The sequence below is a fragment of the Arabidopsis thaliana genome, chromosome 2 (genome assembly GCF_000001735.4).
Source record: "Arabidopsis thaliana chromosome 2, partial sequence".
NCBI lineage: Eukaryota > Viridiplantae > Streptophyta > Magnoliopsida > Brassicales > Brassicaceae > Arabidopsis > Arabidopsis thaliana.
Window position 1 is genome coordinate 14,233,201 of NC_003071.7, and position 18,912 is coordinate 14,252,112.

At 37.8% G+C, this 18,912-nt stretch overlaps 6 protein-coding genes, 1 long non-coding RNA gene and 2 other non-coding genes across 19 annotated transcripts; 6 read left to right on the forward strand and 3 right to left on the reverse strand.

Moving 5' to 3' along the window:
* The first annotated feature begins 825 nt into the window (after positions 1 to 825).
* AT2G33620 (AT hook motif DNA-binding family protein) lies at positions 826 to 3,683 on the forward strand. 4 transcript variants are annotated; one of them, NM_001124965.1, is made up of 6 exons: positions 826 to 849; positions 1,539 to 2,017; positions 2,321 to 2,373; positions 2,647 to 2,778; positions 2,873 to 3,034; positions 3,124 to 3,662. In NM_001124965.1, exons 2-6 carry the CDS (start codon positions 1,549 to 1,551, stop codon positions 3,361 to 3,363), a joined length of 1,056 nt encoding a protein of 351 aa, NP_001118437.1. In that variant the 5' UTR covers positions 826 to 849; positions 1,539 to 1,548; the 3' UTR covers positions 3,364 to 3,662. The 4 variants fall into 4 exon arrangements, with proteins under 4 accessions (NP_001118437.1, NP_973590.1, NP_850215.1 ...); NM_201861.3 differs by lacking the exon at positions 826 to 849 and adding an exon at positions 865 to 1,174 and having other exon boundaries at positions 3,124 to 3,683; NM_128922.3 differs by lacking the exon at positions 826 to 849 and adding an exon at positions 1,020 to 1,262 and having other exon boundaries at positions 3,124 to 3,683.
* On the reverse strand, positions 865 to 1,317 carry AT2G08595. Its single transcript, NR_140374.1, has one exon. It is a non-coding gene; the product is annotated as an other RNA (long non-coding RNA).
* On the reverse strand, positions 3,633 to 5,677 carry AT2G33630 (NAD(P)-binding Rossmann-fold superfamily protein). The gene is made up of 5 exons (NM_128923.5): positions 5,345 to 5,677; positions 4,886 to 5,228; positions 4,542 to 4,810; positions 4,271 to 4,467; positions 3,633 to 4,194 (listed from the first exon to the last, which is right to left on the reverse strand). The coding sequence occupies exons 1-5, from the start codon at positions 5,532 to 5,534 to the stop codon at positions 3,751 to 3,753; spliced, it is 1,443 nt and encodes a 480-aa protein (NP_180921.1). The 5' UTR covers positions 5,535 to 5,677; the 3' UTR covers positions 3,633 to 3,750.
* Positions 5,678 to 5,979: 302 nt separating this feature from the next.
* Positions 5,980 to 9,220, forward strand: AT2G33640 (DHHC-type zinc finger family protein). The gene is made up of 10 exons (NM_128924.4): positions 5,980 to 6,344; positions 6,653 to 6,766; positions 6,887 to 7,007; positions 7,090 to 7,265; positions 7,343 to 7,411; positions 7,497 to 7,568; positions 7,680 to 7,808; positions 7,895 to 7,975; positions 8,084 to 8,293; positions 8,360 to 9,220. Exons 1-10 carry the CDS (start codon positions 6,300 to 6,302, stop codon positions 9,038 to 9,040), a joined length of 1,698 nt encoding a protein of 565 aa, NP_180922.2. The 5' UTR covers positions 5,980 to 6,299; the 3' UTR covers positions 9,041 to 9,220.
* A 494-nt stretch (positions 9,221 to 9,714) lies between these two features.
* Positions 9,715 to 11,369, reverse strand: AT2G33655 (F-box and associated interaction domains-containing protein; the record flags this gene model as incomplete). The annotated part of the gene is made up of 3 exons (NM_179885.1): positions 9,715 to 9,846; positions 10,138 to 10,287; positions 11,199 to 11,369. The coding sequence occupies 3 exons, from the start codon at positions 11,367 to 11,369 to the stop codon at positions 9,715 to 9,717; spliced, it is 453 nt and encodes a 150-aa protein (NP_850216.1).
* Positions 9,931 to 10,002, forward strand: AT2G33650. The gene has a single exon. It is a non-coding gene; the product is annotated as a tRNA-Asp (tRNA).
* A 129-nt stretch (positions 11,370 to 11,498) lies between the features above and the next one.
* Positions 11,499 to 11,570, forward strand: AT2G33660. Its single transcript has one exon. It is a non-coding gene; the product is annotated as a tRNA-Asp (tRNA).
* Positions 11,571 to 11,750: 180 nt separating this feature from the next.
* Positions 11,751 to 14,955, forward strand: MLO5 (Seven transmembrane MLO family protein). Its single transcript, NM_128925.2, has 15 exons — positions 11,751 to 12,081; positions 12,167 to 12,224; positions 12,309 to 12,514; positions 12,604 to 12,720; positions 12,802 to 12,859; positions 12,946 to 13,034; positions 13,126 to 13,200; positions 13,294 to 13,382; positions 13,470 to 13,519; positions 13,595 to 13,635; positions 13,728 to 13,901; positions 13,994 to 14,029; positions 14,106 to 14,173; positions 14,282 to 14,342; positions 14,440 to 14,955. The coding sequence occupies exons 1-15, from the start codon at positions 11,938 to 11,940 to the stop codon at positions 14,677 to 14,679; spliced, it is 1,506 nt and encodes a 501-aa protein (NP_180923.1). The 5' UTR covers positions 11,751 to 11,937; the 3' UTR covers positions 14,680 to 14,955.
* Positions 14,857 to 18,736, forward strand: AT2G33680 (Tetratricopeptide repeat (TPR)-like superfamily protein; the record flags this gene model as incomplete). 8 transcript variants are annotated; one of them, NM_001336462.1, is made up of 6 exons in its annotated part: positions 14,857 to 15,120; positions 15,255 to 15,374; positions 15,548 to 15,597; positions 16,024 to 16,097; positions 16,186 to 16,256; positions 16,386 to 18,736. In NM_001336462.1, the coding sequence occupies 4 exons, from the start codon at positions 15,573 to 15,575 to the stop codon at positions 18,589 to 18,591; spliced, it is 2,376 nt and encodes a 791-aa protein (NP_001323755.1). The 8 variants fall into 8 exon arrangements, with proteins under 8 accessions (NP_001323755.1, NP_001318343.1, NP_001323754.1 ...); NM_001336461.1 differs by having other exon boundaries at positions 14,894 to 15,120; positions 16,200 to 16,256; positions 16,386 to 18,723; NM_001336463.1 differs by having other exon boundaries at positions 14,894 to 15,120; positions 15,255 to 15,352; positions 16,386 to 18,723.
* Between the last annotated feature and the right edge of the window lie 176 nt (positions 18,737 to 18,912).

The following is an 18,912-nucleotide window of genomic DNA, read 5'->3' on the forward strand; positions in this document are numbered from 1 at the left end:
TGTCTCTTACAAAAATAACAATATTTCTGCATCAACAATATTTTCGAGTCATTAATATATATGTTTTACAATATTGTAAAAGCTAATGTTTTTTAATAAATCTTAAATTCATTGTCAATATACAACAACTTGGACCCCTAGAGATGATTACCTTTAGATCACCAACACTTTTATCAAAATGTTTTCCTAATTTTTAGTAGATTCCATCACGGAAACTGTTATTCTGCCAAAAACAATTTTACACCAAATCTCCTTTCTTTAACATTTATCACTAAGACTTTTTCACTAACTTTTCTTTCAATATTATGAAAATTAAATAATAAATTTTACAATATTTTAAAAGTTAATTTTTGCTTATTTTCCACGTCAATAATATATGTCTCTTTAAAAAACAACAATACTTAGCTTAAAAAGTATTATATTTCTAGATCAACAATATTTCCGGGTCATTAATATCTATATTTTACAATATTGTAAAGCTAAAAAAAAAAAAATCTATCTTGCGTGTCAATAATAAATGTCTCTTACTAAGAAAATATCAAGATTTTGTCTAATTACTAATTAGAAAGGAAGCACTAATTTTTGGGGTGAAAAAATATGATTTCTGGACAATTAGATAAAAAACAAAAAAATAATTGGACTAAATAAAAATAAAAGATAAAAGTGAAAATATTTAAAAAAATTGGGGATAATAATCCAAATAAAAAGATTTGGTCACTGGGACAGATTCCGCACTATATATATATTCTTGTCTAAAGAAAATAAAAAACCCTAAAAAAAAGAGGCAGACAGAGAGATCTCCTCTTTGTCTTTTTACTTTATCTCCTGAAGTTTCGCCTCAGTCATCTCGTAAGTTTTCTCTCTCTTTCTCATTCAATTCAATTTTTAATGTAATTTCTTGTTTGATTTTTCTATTTTCTTCGAGAAAACAAAATTCTCCTGTAAAATTTAATATTATAAAAGTGGTTTCTTTTTCATTTATGTTTATATAATTTTCATCTTTAATCTTAAATTCTGGTAACCTTAATGCGCGATCCGCTTTTCTAAAGTTTTGTGAGAGAGAAGAGATCTAAAAAAATCCACAATTTTGTTCAAATCTTGGAGTTAAATGCTGAATTTTAGGCCTTGTTGCTTAGATTTATGGCTTAAAGTTTCAAACTTTTCATTGGATATGGTACAAATCTTGTAGTTAAACACTGAATTGTGTCCCTCGTGGGCGTTGTTGCTTTGATTTATGGCCAAAAGTTTCAAACTTGGATATGGTACAATCTTGTAGTTATACACTGCATTGTCTCTCTTGGGTGTTGTTGTTGCTTTGATTTATGGCTTAAAGTTTCAAACTTTTTCTTGGAGATGGTTCAATCTTGTTGTTGAAAGTTGAAACACTGAATTGTCTCTCTTGTGCGTGTTGTTGCTTAGATTTATGGCTAAAAGTTTCAAACTTTCTTCACTTCAGAGCTTCTTGAATGGAAACTATGGTTTTGTGGTTTTGGTTAATCTTCTGCTAACACTTTTTGCCCTGTTTTGGTTTGGGAAAGTGAGAAGAAAATGTCAGGATCTGAGACGGGTTTAATGGCGGCGACCAGAGAATCAATGCAATTTACAATGGCTCTCCACCAGCAGCAGCAACACAGTCAAGCTCAACCTCAGCAGTCTCAGAACAGGCCATTGTCATTCGGTGGAGACGACGGAACTGCTCTTTACAAGCAGCCGATGAGATCAGTATCACCACCGCAGCAGTACCAACCCAACTCAGCTGGTGAGAATTCTGTCTTGAACATGAACTTGCCCGGAGGTGAGTCTGGAGGCATGACTGGAACTGGAAGTGAGCCAGTGAAAAAGAGGAGAGGTAGACCGAGGAAATATGGGCCTGATAGTGGTGAAATGTCACTTGGTTTGAATCCTGGAGCTCCTTCTTTCACTGTCAGCCAACCTAGTAGCGGCGGCGATGGAGGAGAGAAGAAGAGAGGAAGACCTCCTGGTTCTTCTAGCAAAAGGCTCAAGCTTCAAGCTTTAGGTATGTATTTACTATATATGTAACAACACACAATGATTCTTCTGACATTTTGGAATCTTCTCTCCCTCACGTGCTGCAATTAGAAAGTTTTGTTTTGTGTCGGCTGCAATCTATTAGAATATAGTAAAAATGGTGAATATGGTAGTTAAACAATGACCTTGAGAATCATTGCTATTACAATAGACTTTTATGCCCTTTTAAGCGTATCTTTGTCAACCATCTTTGCTCTGTAAATCCCCTACCAATCTTGGCATATTTTGTGTCTTGCTTTGCTATATTATTGACAGATTCTTTTTGTTTCAGGCTCGACTGGAATCGGATTTACGCCTCATGTACTTACCGTGCTGGCTGGAGAGGTATCTATCTTCGTCTAGCTTCTTGAATTTCCTTATTTAATTGTACGATGTCTGTCTAAGCTTATCTGTATAGTATACGAGTTGTTGTCTTTTAAGGTCAATCATTATTTGGTAACAAGAGAATGTTGAACTTGATTAGGGTTATGTTGTTTCTTACCTGACAAGAGTATGTTGTGTGGCTGTTAGTGTTGTTAACATTTTAGGTCCATTTGATTTTATCATATCTAAGAGCTGACATATTTATGATTTGCTGCTGTTTGATCCATGGGATAGGATGTATCATCCAAGATAATGGCGTTAACTCATAATGGACCCCGTGCTGTGTGTGTCTTGTCTGCAAATGGAGCCATCTCCAATGTGACTCTCCGCCAGTCTGCCACATCCGGTGGAACTGTTACATATGAGGTATCAAGATTCAGCTTGTAAAGTTATTCAATCCCTTTTTACTCCGATTTTTTTACTGCTTTAATCCTAGTGATTTGTATACACTGAAAACCAGGGGAGATTTGAGATTCTGTCTTTATCGGGATCTTTCCATTTGCTGGAGAACAATGGTCAAAGAAGCAGGACGGGAGGTCTAAGCGTGTCATTATCAAGTCCGGATGGTAATGTCCTCGGTGGCAGTGTAGCTGGTCTTCTTATAGCAGCATCACCTGTTCAGGTATTTTCTGCCTTCTTCAAATTCAAAATATTTGATATATACATGTTCATGAGATCAATGTAAGGACACGTTTGGCTTTCAAATTACAGATTGTTGTTGGGAGTTTCTTACCAGACGGAGAAAAAGAACCAAAACAGCATGTGGGACAAATGGGACTGTCGTCACCCGTATTACCGCGTGTGGCCCCAACGCAGGTGCTGATGACTCCAAGTAGCCCACAATCTCGAGGCACAATGAGTGAGTCATCTTGTGGAGGAGGACATGGAAGCCCTATTCATCAGAGCACTGGAGGACCTTACAATAACACCATTAACATGCCCTGGAAGTAGCCAAGTGATCTGTGTCGGCTTAAAACCAACAACTTCCCGTTATTAGAGTGATTTATTTCTACATTTGGTTTAGACTTTCTAGTTCTGATGGTTATTTCTACAGTTGGTTTAGACTTTCTAGTTCTGTTCAGACAAAAGGAGTTTGATAAATTGACCGACCTATTTTGTGTGTTTGAGGTACTTTCAGAACCATAGGTGTTCAGAAATTAGAATGTTCTGTTTAAGGTAGATCTTTTATTTTATGTTGAGGTACTTTCGGAACCATAAGTTGTTCAGAAATTGGAATATCCTGATTAATGTAGATCTTTTATTTTGTGTTTTTCAATCTTGAAAACATTCAAGTCATGTAAAACTTTTTTTGATTACAACATCAAAACAAGGCTGGGTTTAAATCTGGTGCTCTTTCGCTCTCTTCAATAAAAACCGCATTGAGAAAAACCCGAGAGCGCTGGTTTGCAAGAACCACCCCATTGCATTTCCTGGGTCGACTCGTTTAGCCAGAAACCACGCATAGATTCCTTCTGCAACATGTAGTACCACTGCTACAATGAAGACAGCCTTTACAATCGTGATTGTCCGGAAAAAGAAGAGGTGTATGGCTCTTAAGAAAGGCACAGGTCCTATGTCGGGTAACCATCCGGCAGCAAAAAGAGCAGACATTCCTATTGTAACAGCTATCCAAGTGAACATGGTTGGACCGTCTAAAGATCTCCGCTTCCTTTCCTGCCAGTATGAGATAGTTGCAGCCATACCTTCCTTGGAGCTCTTGAATGGAACATATCCAAGCTCCTCCTTGGCTTTAAGATATGAGAAATAATGGGTAACACCGACCTGCACCACATCAAAAGTTTCATACAAGTTGGTTTATGATCTCAGCTGGAATATGAGTTGGGAAAAAAACTGTTACCTTGTAGACTTCAGCAGGAAGAACAAGGGGCTGTGGTAACCAGCTCTTTGATAGCCATGGATATAGCACAGTGTAGAAACCTTGGAAGATCTTACCCAAGGACAGCGCAAAAGGTACAGAGATTGTACACTTGGGCAGGTCATAGTCTAAACTTTTTAGTAAAGGACGCAGAAACTCAAAGGTATTCACCGGGTAACCTACAACATCGCCAATGCAAAATACTTCAGCTTGCTTTAGGAAGCTAGTTTTAAGGTTTAAGAGATGCATTTACCGTCAGAGACAAAATATGGTTGACCAGCAGCAACAGGTTGTCCTTCTCTGCCAGGAATGTCATCCAAGAGTCCCATACTTGCCAAGATGATTGCTAGGACAAGGTTTTCGACATAAATCCAGTCTGATTTGACACTCGGTTCACCGATCTTGAAGAGAGCCAAACCCAACTTTGTTAGAGTAACAATCCTAGGAAGATGCCTATCTTCGCCAGGTCCATATATAGCCGCTGGACGAATCGCACATGTATACATCCGTTTGCCTCCATTCCTACATAAGCACAGCCACTGATAAGCATAAAAACCTCAACATTTCCTCTATTGAAGAATCAAGAACCAGACTTACTTAAAAGGTCGACCATTACTCTTGAGAACCAACTGTTCTGCAATCGATTTAGTTCGACTATATGCATCAACATGATCATCAAGAGGGAAATAAGGCAAACCTTCATTACCATTGAGAATCTCTTTACCACCAAACACAACATTGTAAGTGCTAACATACACAATTCTTGTAATCTCATGTTTAAACGCAGCTTCCAAGACATTACAAGTCCCGTTGATGTTAACCTCATCACAACGACCAAACCGAAGCATCTCCTTCCCAGACATACCATAAGAAGCAAGATGCAAAACACAGTCTGCTCCATCTAAAGCGTTATCCACATCTTGTTTCTTAGTCACATCACCTGTGACATCATCATCACAATATATAAATCCGGAACTGATCTAACACTAAAAACTTGAGATTCAGAAGTTACAGATCAAATTGAAAAAGGGTTTAATGGATCGATGAAATTGGAACCTTGAATGCAGCGAACGCCACTGTTTTTGAGATCATCGGACCAAGGAGAAGAGTGACGGAGGTCAAAAGAGCGAACTTGGCGAGCACCACGACGAACGAGCTCTAAGCAGAGAGCTGCACCGACGAAGCCAAGACCTCCAGTGACCACGAAGGTGTTACCTTCGACACCTTCATTCTCACTCAAATGCATTTTTCTTCTTCTCTCTCTCAAAAGTTGACCGGCGAGATGAGAAACGACACGGCGTCTCTGACTTCTTCCAAACCCAGCTAGCTATAATGGTTTGCCACGTATACACTTTAACTTAACTAATTTGATCAGGAATTGTTTTTTATACTTTTATTTGTTTTCTCCCCATTATGGACAAACATCCTGTAATTTGCTAATTATACTATATAATCTCATTTATAAAGATAGAAAAAACAATAGGGAGAAATATGTTTCTATTTGACATTAACATTTAATGTTTGATTGAGATAATTTGAACAAGAGTAAAACTATTGAATTAAAAATTTATTAACAAATTTAATATTAGAAAACTGTTAAATTAAAAATAAATATATTAACAAATCGAATTTTTGTGAATTTCAGAAATAAAAAGAAAATTCTTGTGTAAGTCTAAACCAGTCCTTAATGTTCTTCATTTATATCTCTAACTGCCTGTGACTTCGTCCCCGAGAGACACTCTCTGATTGATAAAATTCAAGCAGATGAACCTTTTAAGTCCTGAAATTTTCCTCACTAGTCGACTTAATCAAGTGCTATACACTCGGTCAAGCTCATGATGTTAGTGTAGGAGCTGAGTTTAGGGGGAAAAAAAGAATTTCGAAAATCTATTGATCTTCAATTTTTTAACGAGTTCAAGGTTTTTAGGTTTAGGATATTTCCTCTAGTAATCTAGGGTTTATCTGGTTTCCCGAGATAAATTAATTAGGGGTTGTGGGTTTCTTCATTGCAATGGCGAGAAGACATGGATGGCAACTTCCAGCTCACACATTTCAGGTTTTTTTCCTTACAATACTTCACTGAGAGTATTGATTGGGTTCTGTCTTTGACTTTGGTTTTAACGATTTGGGAAATTCCTGTCGTAATCTGCTATTGTGACAAGTTTGTTCCTTTTTCTAATCCTTTTGAAAATGACATCAAATGTTTTGTTCGTATCTGGTAGTTTACTTTGTTGTGATATAGTATTCACATAGTTTTCAAAATCTTTTCTTTTTCCTCTGCTTTATGTGTTTGTGGATAAAACACACATTTAAGTTTATGTATATGGTTATCTAACATGGTCTGTTGCTCATGTTGCTGTGCAGGTTGTTGCCATAACTGTATTTTTCTTGCTAACTGTCGCTTACTATGCCTTCTTTGCTCCATTTCTTGGAAACAAACTCTATGAATATATTGCCATTGGTGTTTACTCTTTCCTGGTAAGACCTAAAACGAAACATTGTTACACTAAGCTCTCAGTTGCATTAAACTTGTTCTTTATCTCACATCTCTCATCACTATGGCAATTTATTCATAGAGTTTGCATAATGATTTTACAGGCGTTTTCGGTTTTAGTTCTTTACATCCGATGCACTGGTATAGATCCTGCAGATCCTGGAATCTTTGTGAAGGCTGATAACACTCCAGCTCATAAGTCACAGAACAGTAACTATGTTCCTGGTACGTTCTCTACCCGATGATGTTGTGTATAAGGCTTACATAAATCGGATACTTCTTTCTTATAGTGATGTCTCTGTTGCAGAGAATGCTTCAGCAATTGATGGTGGGCCATATATTAGACACGGCTCAGGTTGCTGTAGTGCTATAGGAAGATTCATTTGTGGTTGTTTAGTAATACAAGATTGCCGTAGAGATACCCAACAAGAGCAATCAAACGAACAAGAAGAAGCTTTGTTCTGCTCATTGTGCAATGCTGAGGTATAGTACATTTTTACCTTCTGGTTAGAAGCTTCTCATTGCATCTTGTACTGTAACAGCACATTCTTTTCTTGAAGGTACGTATGTTTAGCAAGCACTGTCGAAGTTGTGGCAAGTGTGTAGATGGGTTTGATCACCATTGCCGGGTAAGCAACTTGAAAATTTTATTGTTTTTGTTGGGTTTCTGACTTAGCAATTTAAACTGATATGTTAAGTTTCTTTTTGCCTTAGTGGCTGAATAACTGTGTGGGGCAGAAAAACTACATCAGCTTTGTGTGTCTTATGGCAGCAAGCTTCTTTTGGGTATGTTTCCAACACAGTTTGTTATTTTAAGGTTGTTTCTGCCTACGCTTTATCTCATCTGATAATATTTTAACATATCCATATGATATGACTTTGCAAATATGGTGTCAGCTTATAGCTGAATTTGGAGTTGGTGTTACTGTATTTGTTCGATGTTTCGTGGACCAAAAGGCGATGGAACATCTTATAACTGAAAAGCTTGGGCTTGGGTTCTCCCGTCCTCCATTTGCCGCTGTTGTGGTAAGTATTCTCAAAGAAAATACTGGTTTATTCTGTTTTCTATCAATGCTTAGTTTCCGACTTGAGCTTGCTTTCTCATTCTGCAGGTTGTTTGTACAACTCTCTCGTTACTGGCTTTGATACCTCTTGGGGAACTTTTCTTTTTCCATATGATTTTGATCCGAAAGGTTTTGTATATACTTTTTCTTGCACCATTTTTTGAATTCTACGCTCCACTGACAAACACATAAGGAAACACAAAGCTGAGCGTTGATATGTCACTTTTGTGGCTGTAGGGAATCACAACATATGAATATGTTGTTGCCCTGAGAGCGCAAACTGAACCACTTGGAACATCTGTAGATGAGCTAGACCAAACAAGCCAGTATCCTTCACCTGCAAGCTCAGCTGTGACAGCCACGAGTGCTAGAAGCTCTCTCGGATTGAGCATTCAATACCGTGGTGCCTCCTTGTGTACACCCCCAAACATATTCGTGGACCAACAGGTAAAAACACCAAATCTCTTCTGTTTTCCGCTTTCTTCAGTTGTATAATAAATTTTGTTTTGCCAGGACGATGTTATCCAGCATTTGGAGCCTGGACCTGTACGATCCACAATAGATCCCGACTCACTTTCACAGAAGAAGCCACCTCAGCGTCAACAAGTAAGGATCAATCCATGGAAGCTGGCAAAACTTGACTCAAAAGAAGCATCTAAAGCAGCTGCAAAAGCACGTGCATCTTCATCAGTGCTTCTTCCTGTAAGTTCGCGGCAAAACCCTTACAAAACCAGCAGCAATGTAAGCGGGAGAAGCAGCCCCGGAAGAGGCAAACCTGCTGATTCAGAGTCTTGTAGCCTTAGTAGTCCAGGTTTGACGAGAGATCACTTCAACCCAATGTACATGTCATCACCAGCTAACGAGTCACCTTTAAACGAGGAAGAAAGCAGAAATGCTGTTGTTGCAGCTAGAAGAAACTTGCCGTCAAGCGATGAGAGTTCAGTAGTTTGGGATCCAGAAGCTGGCCGGTTTGTATCGTTGTCTCGGATTCCCGGAACAGATGTTGGAGGTCCTCTTGGTAATGAATGTCTCAACACCATAACTTCTACTGGGACTGATCGTAGCAGAAGGGCTAGAGGAAACCCATTGACTGGTTATTTTCAACAGGTTAGATCACAGAGAGGAGACCAACTTCCAGTGTTTATGCCTACTGATTCTCAACTGCACAGACATTTATCTACTAGATTCCATTAGAAACATTTTGTAGATCACCAACTTATATGTTTCCATTCAAGTTTTGTTTCTTATTTCTCTTTTTATTTTCTTGCCAATTAAGGAGACAGTTTTATTGGTTTAATGGTAGGGAAGAAATTTAAAACAAGATTTAGAACTAGTTTGTAACACCTGGTTATTATTGAAAATTGCCAAGAAAGAAAGAAATTAACAGTATTGCCGTGAGAATAAGGATACACATGCATTACGCAGCATCTCGGAATAGCTAGATGAGTGATGTTGCATACAGAACTTGGATCTGGTTTAGGTAAATAAGTAGAGTTGATGCAAAAATGTATCTCCTCTACCATCGTCGCCATTTTTTGTTTTTTTTTCAAGAATGAACAAAGATCTTTGGAATAAATAAATTAGGGTTTAATTTCTTCTTATTTGTAACGTCTTTGAGAAGGTATTTTAGGTCTAATCGACTTCTCTATTTACTATTTAGATAAAATATTTAAATAAATACAGAAAAAGGGTATCAACAAGGTTGGTCTATGTAGTATAGTGGTAACTGGTAAGCCCCGATCCGATTACGATTCAAAACCAGTAGAACTACACAATGAACAAACAAGCAAAATTTTACAACAAAGAGATAGAAAAGAACACACACCACTCCCATCATATAGTGGTTTCATAAATCATATCAACAACCGCTAAGAACTCACGGCACTAGGCTCTATCTTAGTCGTAACCCAAATCTCCATCACATAGCCTTCAAAAGGTTGAAATAAAACTGCAAGCTGCTCTTCTCCAAATGCAGATAGAGTCGCAATATCATAATTAGCCTCAAACGGCAGAGGCAGAGTCACGTCTCAGTTTACAATTACAATTACAATTAAAATGTTAAATAAGATTTACGTAGCAACAAGGTCGTTGTAGTATAGTGGTAAGTATTCCCGCCTGTCACGCGGGTGACCCGGGTTCGATCCCCGGCAAAGGCGTCTTTTTTATTTTGAAAATTTTCCACAAATCCGCTGTGTCGTTCATCTTTCTACATTTCCGATTCAAAACCATTAGAGCTACACAAAGAACAAACAGAGCAAAAGTTTCCAAAACATAGAAACAAAAGAACACACTACAATCAACCTCATAGCCTGAAAAGACGATCGTATCTCCTTCATAGCATCCTTCATAGCATCCTTCATTGCATTACTGAAATCAACAACAATAAGAACACGCAGCCAAGGAATAGAAAACAACAAGAATGAATTACGGCAAAACTTCTTCTGGGACTGATTATAGCACAAGGGCTAGAGGAAACCCATTGACATGGTTATTTGACTCTCAACACCACACCCACACCAATTCCTTTCAGGTAATTTTGTTTCTTATTTCTCTTTTTCTTTTTTTTCTTGGTAATGTGACAGTTTTGTTGGTTTAATTTGTAACATATCTGAGTAGAAAGAATTTTAAAAACTGTATAATTCACCGGAAATATTCTTCAAAATAGCAAAAAGAAAATGGTGTCACCAAGAGAAAGTTATCTCATAGGAAGAGAAGAAGACTCCTTTACTTACAAGTTTAAAAGAAACATTAATTTTTCAAGTGAAGCTTTCCTTCATCATGTAGTGCTCTTAGAGGAGTACAAAACAACAAAAACGAACATGTATGCTTCAAGTTGTCAAAGAAGGCTGAGTTCATCAAAAGGAGTTGGAACTAAATAAGCTCAAGAAAGACTTTTTTTTTATCTATGTACAATGTATAATTATATAGCATATAGCATATAACCCCACCCCATATGCTTAGCAGTTAGCAAGCTCTGTCGAACTACATCAGCTTTGTATGTCTTATGGCGGCAAATTTCTTCTATGTATGTTTCTAACAAAGTTTGTTACTTGTTAAGGTTGATTCTGCCTCTGTTTTCTTTCATCGGAGTATACAGTAGCTGGCTGAGTGACCACTTGCCAGCTAGCTAATTGGTCCTGGTTCTGATATTAGGAAAACAAGCAGAATTGATGTCAAACTGTAACAAACAAAAATTTCTAACGTTTCTTATCAAATCCAAAACTCAAAAGAACACTGAACTTGGAACATAAGAACATGTAAGAAAGAAATCCCCTTTTTCTGTATGTAAGAAAGAACTTTGGAACATAAGAACATGGAGATTGACACTATTTAAATAAACCCTGTTCCACACCTTCGCGATCCCAAGAAACTCTCCTTCCCTTGCAGCTTCTGCTTTACTAATGTGCTTTGATAAAGCGTTCCACGTTTTGCAAGTCACTCGGACTTCTCTCATCGATTTCACTGGAACCCTTGAGAGTATTTCCTCTACCAATTCCCGGGGAAGATCGGACATCTTCTCCATATTTTTTTCTTTTATGGTTTCAACAATCAACAAAGATCGTTGTAGTAGAATTAGGGTTTCTTCTTATATCCCACGTCTCAGTTTATAGATTAAAATTAAATAAGTAAATAAAACTAACGTAGCAACAAAGTCGTTGTAGTATAGTGGTAAGTATTCCCGCCTGTCACGCGGGTGACCCGGGTTCGATCCCCGGCAACGGCGTATTTTGTTTTCCTGTTTTATTTTTTTGAACTCTGCTTAAATATTTTTATTGAAATTTCCCATAAATCCGCAAAGTCGTTCATCTCCCTACATTTCCGATTCAAAACCATTACAGCTACACAATGGACAAACAGAGCAAAAGTTTCCAAAACAAGAAAAATAAAACCCAAAAAAAAAAAAAAAAAAAAAAAAAACCAGAAAATCACCATCACCGGAATCCGTCTAGCGGAACGACGGAGACATCTTCCTTCTTTGCATGTTACCGCCGTTTCTTGGCCGTAGAAGATATAAATATTGATAGTCGTATATAAAAAAAAAACATATAAGACAAGGTACATAAGAAAAAAACAATTTCGTTAAAGAAAAAATGGCTGGAGGAGGAGGTGGTAGCACTTCTGGAGAAGGTCCTAGAGAGCTCGATCAGACACCGACATGGGCCGTCTCCACTGTTTGTGGCGTTATCATCTTGATCTCTATCGTTCTAGAGCTCATGATTCACAAAATCGGAGAGGTAATAAAAACTAACACAATTTCTCAAAGATTGCTCTACATTTTATGATTTCTTATTACACCAGTCATTGATTGTTCTTTCGCAGGTTTTCACTGAAAGAAGGAAGAAAGCTTTGTACGAAGCGCTTCAAAAGATCAAGAACGGTACCAAACCCTCCAATTGATTTTTTTTTTTTTTTTTTTCGTGGGTTACAAGTTTTAGAACTTTTTGTGTTATTGATTTTGCAGAGCTTATGGTTTTGGGATTCATTTCTTTGTTATTAACATTTGGACAAAACTACATAGCAAGTTTGTGTGTGGCGTCAAGATACGGCCATGCGATGTCCTTTTGTGGTCCATACGATGGTCCAAGTGGTGAGTCTAAGAAGCCAAAGACTACCGAACACTTAGAACGTCGTGTTTTGGCTGATGCTGCTCCAGCTCAGTGCAAGAAGGTCAAAATCTTTCTATATATATTTTTTTTTTTGCTTAATTAGATAACATGGTTGAAATTGATGAAGATGAATGTTTTTGATGTATGCAGGGCTATGTACCGCTTATATCACTCAACGCGTTGCATCAAGTGCATATCTTCATCTTTTTCTTGGCTGTGTTTCATGTCATTTATAGTGCTATTACCATGATGCTTGGACGAGCAAAGGTATATTTGCATATATAATGTTTACTTAATGTCGTAGCAATGTGTATGTGTTTGTGAGATTTTGATTGTTGGATTATGCAGATTCGTGGATGGAAAGTTTGGGAGGAAGAAGTCATAAATGATCATGAAATGATGAATGGTTAGATTATTGAGCTTATAGTTACAGATGCCATTCACATTTCAAACAAGAATATCAATTTCTTATTACTTTGGTGTAATTTACAGACCCTTCAAGGTTTAGGCTCACACATGAGACATCATTTGTTAGAGAGCATGTCAATCCTTGGGCCAAAAATAGATTCTCATTCTACGTTGTAAGATTTTGATCGTTTGTTTTTATTATTCCATCTCTTGTTTCTATGTATCTAAAGCAAGAGAGACTTTCCTTGTTACTCTGTTTTGTAGATGTGTTTCTTTCGTCAAATGCTGAGATCTGTCAGAAAATCTGATTATTTGACAATGCGTCATGGTTTCATAAGTGTAAGTTCCTTGAGATTATGCAAAACCATTCTTTAATTAATTTCTCCCCAAAACATTGTTTGAGATATGTTTCCAAAATCCTCGGTTACTTAGGTCCATTTGGCACCGGGTATGAAGTTTAATTTCCAAAAATACATCAAAAGATCATTGGAAGACGACTTCAAGGTAGTCGTGGGAATAAGGTACATCTTAATACTTCTTCTTCTTACACCAACGATCCTATATTCATCATTTTCGGATGCAATTTCACAATCATTCTGGTAATGCAGTCCCGAGCTATGGGCCTTTGTAATGCTCTTTTTGCTCTTTGATGTTCACGGTTAGTCTTTTTATAATCTTGTGTTGTAATATTCTTCAACATACAAAGCTTAGAAGCTAATTGTTCGCGGTATAGGGTGGTATGTTACTGCTGTGATCACCATGATTCCTCCACTTGTAAGTAACTGAATCTACCTTTGTAGCGTGTGCTAGCTTCCACGGAAATAGCAATATAAAGAAAGAACCGACTAATTGTGTTTGGTTTGAAGTTGACATTAGCGATAGGAACCAAGCTTCAAGCCATCATCTCAGACATGGCGTTGGAAATTCAGGAGAGACACGCCGTGATACAAGGGATGCCACTTGTCAATGTCTCTGATCGACATTTCTGGTTTAGTCGTCCCGCCTTAGTCCTCCATATCATCCACTTCATTCTCTTCCAGGTACAACTAATCGCCGCTTACAAATATAAAACAATAGAAAAGTATGTTTTCTTGGTTCGTCTATCTTCTAACGAGCTTACTTAAATGTTCAGAATGCTTTTGAGATCACCTACTTCTTCTGGATATGGGTAAACAAATACAACTCACAACTCTCTTTTCCCATGATCTCTCTCTACTTCTCTCACTCTCCTTCCATTGTTGCAGTATGAGTTCGGGTTACGGTCCTGTTTTCATCACCATTTCGCGCTAATAATCATAAGGGTTGCTCTTGGGTGAGTACTTCTTTTGTGAAATTTGGTTTTCTTCAGCTACAAGAATCTTCTTTTGTGATATTTGGTTTTCTTGAGCCACAAGAATCTTATCTTGAGTTCTAAATGCAGGGTGGGAGTACAATTTCTCTGCAGTTACATCACACTTCCTCTTTACGCTCTCGTGACTCAGGCATGTCAAAAGATTTATACTTCATTCTTTCTCTTCCAATAAGAGTAAAAAGCCGCCATTGTAAACACTCTAAAGATTTTACATGTTTTTTTTCCAGATGGGATCAACGATGAAGCGATCGGTGTTTGATGATCAAACGTCAAAGGCATTAAAGAATTGGCATAAAAATGCAAAGAAAAAGAGCGAAACTCCTGGTCAAACGCAGCCTCCATTGCCTAATCTCCGACCTAAAACCGGCGGCGATATTGAGTCTGCTTCTCCGGCCAATATCACGGCTAGTGTTGATGTTAAAGAAAGTGATCAATCTCAATCTAGAGACCTCTTAAGCGGTCCCTAAAAAACCAAACGGGTCAAGACATTACTTTCACTTAACCGGCTTACTCTAAGTCTCTCTACACAAATTTTCTTTTCAAATTATAGGTTTTAATCATTTATTCATGTAACTGTTTGTTGTATGTGTATCACAATTAGTTCAATTCTGTACCAGCTTATCAAAATAGACTTACTACAAAAACATGAGCCTATAGGGTCAGGTTTGGTAAATGGGACAATACCAAACTAACTGACCAAATGTTTGGTTTAACTTATTTCGGTTAACTCAGGTTTTGTTCAATTGCCTCGAGTCAGTTTATAAAACCTTAAATTTTAAAAATAACGCCCTAATCTCGAATCGTCCGTCTTGAGTTTTTCGCCGTCGTCACCATTTGGCAGCCGTCACCTCCGTTGCTACTTTATTCTCTCACAAGTCCCCGCCTTAACTTGAGCTAAACTGAAGGAGGTTGATATTGCTCTGTTTTCTAAAAACACATTTCTGCACACAACGTGTTCGATCAAATGCCTAAGAGATACATGTGATATATAGGACGCGTCTTCTCACTCATTTTTTTTTCTGAATGTTTGTGGTTATTGCAGTAATTCCATATTCGCGTCTATTAAATTCATGGGAGACAGTTAGGCCGGAGAAATGAAGAGGCTTAGACTGAAAATTTTTGGTTGTTCTTGAGTATAAAGTAAAGTACCTATCTTTCTCTGGTATGGTTGCTTACTCATAATGCCTAATAGTTTTTGAAGTATTTTAAGTATCAAATTGATTTGATATATAAGCACATTGTTGAGTAGTTTGAAGTATTAATCAGAGATAATAGTGTTAAGTATTTGGAATTCAATTGAACTAGCGCCACTAATGTTGGAATTCTTATGTTCAGGCTGCCTCAAAAGGTGTTGAATTCCATGATAAAGGCTCCTGCCATGAAGGGTAAATTTTGTTTACTTCTATAAAAATTTGTCATGCATTTTCATTGGGAATGATTTCGAGCTATATATCCTTTAGAAGCTTATAGAACTTACTGTAAAGGCACAAACTTTTTAAGGATTATCAGAGCGGTGCTCGCAATGGCAATTTCGTAACTTAGGATATGATTTCCGTAAGCTGAACCATATGCGGATCTAGGAATGAAAATAGCATAGTTTAAGCAATCATTTCTAAGAATTTGTATCACTATTCATTATCTTTGTTATTCCTAAATTATTGAACTCTCGCAAAATGAAGAAGGAAGAATTTCAAAGTAGACTATGGGATTCATGGGGATGTAAACTTTAGCGTTAGGCTTAATGTGGGTTGTTTTTCATGCACTATGTTAGTAATTTGGTTTTTGAAAGTTTCTCCTTGTGTAATTGACAGCAATAAAGAAGAAACTTGAGAAAGATATTTACGGAGTTGGAAGTATTGGCCTTTTCACTGATTTAGACAGAGAGGTACAGAAATACCTATATGTCTGCATGTTTTATGGTATTTGATTATCTTTTAGTATCATTTAGAGTGATTTTAAGTCAAAATGATCAGAGTTTAGCGATTAGACAGAAACCTGGGTTGGAAGAACACTCTGTTCTAGATAAATCGAGAACAACGACTCAGTGAGTACTTTTCCTTTCCATTAGATGATCTACTTTGACACTTTTGCTCTTAGATAGTATTCAACTATTATTTAGTGTCTAATAATATGAATATTTCATTCCTTACTATCATCAGCGTGTTCTGTGCAGGGACAAACAATGTTCTATACCAATGCATCCAAGTACCTTTCAAACAGAACTCAACCCGCATACTTCCACGTTATTAAAAAAACTGACTCATCATTCACAGCAAAGGAACCTCGTGGCTGGACGTGCAGTTCATGGACAGATCATCAGAACGGGAGCATCAACCTGCATCCAACATGCCAATGTCCTTGTCAACTTTTATGCAAAATGTGGAAAATTGGCCAAAGCCCACTCCATCTTTAACGCCATAATCTGCAAGGATGTTGTGTCCTGGAACAGTCTCATCACTGGCTATTCTCAGAACGGCGGTATCTCCAGCTCCTACACTGTTATGCAGCTGTTTCGTGAGATGAGAGCGCAAGATATACTGCCAAATGCTTATACCCTTGCTGGGATTTTTAAGGCCGAGTCGAGTCTTCAAAGTTCTACAGTTGGGAGGCAGGCTCACGCGCTAGTGGTCAAAATGTCAAGTTTTGGGGATATATATGTTGATACTTCGTTGGTGGGCATGTACTGTAAAGCGGGCTTGGTCGAGGATGGACTTAAAGTGTTCGCCTATATGCCTGAAAGAAATACTTATACATGGTCTACTATGGTTTCTGGTTATGCTACAAGAGGACGCGTTGAAGAGGCAATTAAAGTCTTCAATTTGTTTCTTAGAGAGAAGGAGGAAGGAAGTGATAGTGACTATGTCTTCACCGCGGTTCTCAGCTCGCTGGCTGCAACCATATACGTAGGACTAGGCAGGCAAATCCATTGCATCACAATTAAAAATGGGTTGCTTGGGTTTGTAGCTTTGAGTAATGCGCTTGTTACAATGTATTCAAAGTGTGAGAGCTTGAATGAGGCATGCAAGATGTTTGACTCGTCTGGTGACAGAAATTCGATTACATGGTCAGCAATGGTCACTGGTTATTCTCAGAATGGGGAATCACTTGAAGCAGTAAAGCTTTTCTCTAGAATGTTTTCTGCTGGAATCAAGCCCAGTGAATACACGATTGTTGGGGTTCTTAATGCATGCAGTGACATTTGCTATCTAGAAGAAGGGAAGCAACTTCATTCTTTCTTGTTAAAGTTGGGATTTGAAAGACATTTATTTGCAACTACTGCTTTGGTTGACATGTATGCAAAAGCCGGTTGTCTAGCAGATGCCAGAAAAGGTTTTGACTGCCTACAAGAACGTGATGTGGCGCTTTGGACATCGCTTATTAGCGGGTATGTTCAAAACTCAGATAACGAAGAGGCTTTGATTCTGTACCGCAGAATGAAAACAGCAGGTATTATCCCAAACGACCCAACCATGGCAAGTGTTCTAAAAGCTTGCTCTTCTCTAGCTACCTTGGAGCTCGGAAAGCAAGTACACGGCCACACAATCAAGCATGGGTTTGGGCTTGAAGTTCCAATAGGAAGCGCACTTTCTACAATGTACTCAAAGTGTGGGAGTTTAGAAGATGGGAACCTCGTCTTTAGAAGAACTCCCAATAAAGATGTTGTGTCTTGGAACGCTATGATCTCAGGCTTGTCCCATAATGGACAAGGAGATGAGGCTTTGGAACTGTTTGAGGAGATGTTAGCAGAAGGAATGGAACCAGATGATGTCACTTTCGTGAACATTATATCAGCGTGTAGCCACAAAGGTTTTGTAGAGAGAGGCTGGTTTTATTTCAATATGATGTCAGATCAGATCGGGCTTGATCCAAAAGTTGACCACTATGCTTGTATGGTTGATCTGCTGAGCCGTGCAGGACAGCTCAAAGAGGCAAAAGAGTTCATCGAATCAGCTAATATTGATCACGGTTTATGCCTTTGGCGGATACTATTAAGCGCATGTAAGAACCATGGGAAATGTGAGCTAGGAGTTTACGCAGGAGAGAAGCTCATGGCCCTTGGATCGAGAGAATCATCAACTTATGTGCAATTGTCAGGCATTTACACGGCTTTAGGGCGGATGAGAGATGTGGAACGGGTTTGGAAACACATGAGAGCAAACGGGGTGAGCAAAGAAGTGGGTTGCAGTTGGATCGAGCTGAAGAATCAGTACCATGTTTTTGTTGTGGGAGATACAATGCATCCGATGATTGAAGAGACGAAGGATTTGGTTTGTTTGGTTAGTAGACAGATGATAGAAGAAGGATTCGTAACTGTGTTGGATTCGTCTTTTGTCGAAGAAGAAGAAGGAACACAATTATCTACTTCTTTCATAATATAAATTTTTTGTTGAAATTTTTTATATTGTAGGTTTTAATTTTAGGTGTGTGAGTGTAACTTTAGGTGTGAAAATGTATCACAAATAGTAATTCTTTTGTTAACCAAATGATTATTCACTTTTTATAACCATATGCCATATAGTGTTAAATTACTGAATGTTTTGTTTCCATTCATTGCAAATTAGACAATGCATGCATGCTTTAGATTTTAGAACTTTGAAATAAAGAGAAATTGAGATTTAGCTAAATGTGGAAATAACCTAGTCAAATACACTCCCTAGTTCGATGGCCAATTTTGTGCAATTTCTTTGGACAATAATTAT

Bases quoted from the DNA above. Each gene is read 5' to 3' on its own strand.
- AT2G33620 (NM_001124965.1), top strand. From the start codon at position 1,549: ATGTCAGGATCTGAGACGGGTTTAATGGCGGCGACCAGAGAATCAATG. The intron at 2,779-2,872 runs GTATCAAGATTC...ACTGAAAACCAG, and splicing joins GTGGAACTGTTACATATGAG to GGGAGATTTGAGATTCTGTC. The intron at 3,035-3,123 runs GTATTTTCTGCC...TTCAAATTACAG, and splicing joins TAGCAGCATCACCTGTTCAG to ATTGTTGTTGGGAGTTTCTT.
- AT2G33630 (NM_128923.5), bottom strand. From the start codon at position 5,534: ATGCATTTGAGTGAGAATGAAGGTGTCGAAGGTAACACCTTCGTGGTC. The intron at 4,468-4,541 runs GTAAATGCATCT...GCGATGTTGTAG, and splicing joins ACCATATTTTGTCTCTGACG to GTTACCCGGTGAATACCTTT. The intron at 4,195-4,270 runs GTAACAGTTTTT...GATGTGGTGCAG, and splicing joins TTCCTGCTGAAGTCTACAAG to GTCGGTGTTACCCATTATTT.
- AT2G33640 (NM_128924.4), top strand. From the start codon at position 6,300: ATGGCGAGAAGACATGGATGGCAACTTCCAGCTCACACATTTCAG. The intron at 6,767-6,886 runs GTAAGACCTAAA...ATGATTTTACAG, and splicing joins TTGGTGTTTACTCTTTCCTG to GCGTTTTCGGTTTTAGTTCT. The intron at 7,266-7,342 runs GTATAGTACATT...CTTTTCTTGAAG, and splicing joins GCTCATTGTGCAATGCTGAG to GTACGTATGTTTAGCAAGCA.
- MLO5 (NM_128925.2), top strand. From the start codon at position 11,938: ATGGCTGGAGGAGGAGGTGGTAGCACTTCTGGAGAAGGTCCTAGAGAG. The intron at 12,721-12,801 runs GTATATTTGCAT...TGGATTATGCAG, and splicing joins TGATGCTTGGACGAGCAAAG to ATTCGTGGATGGAAAGTTTG. The intron at 13,636-13,727 runs GTAAGTAACTGA...TTTGGTTTGAAG, and splicing joins TCACCATGATTCCTCCACTT to TTGACATTAGCGATAGGAAC.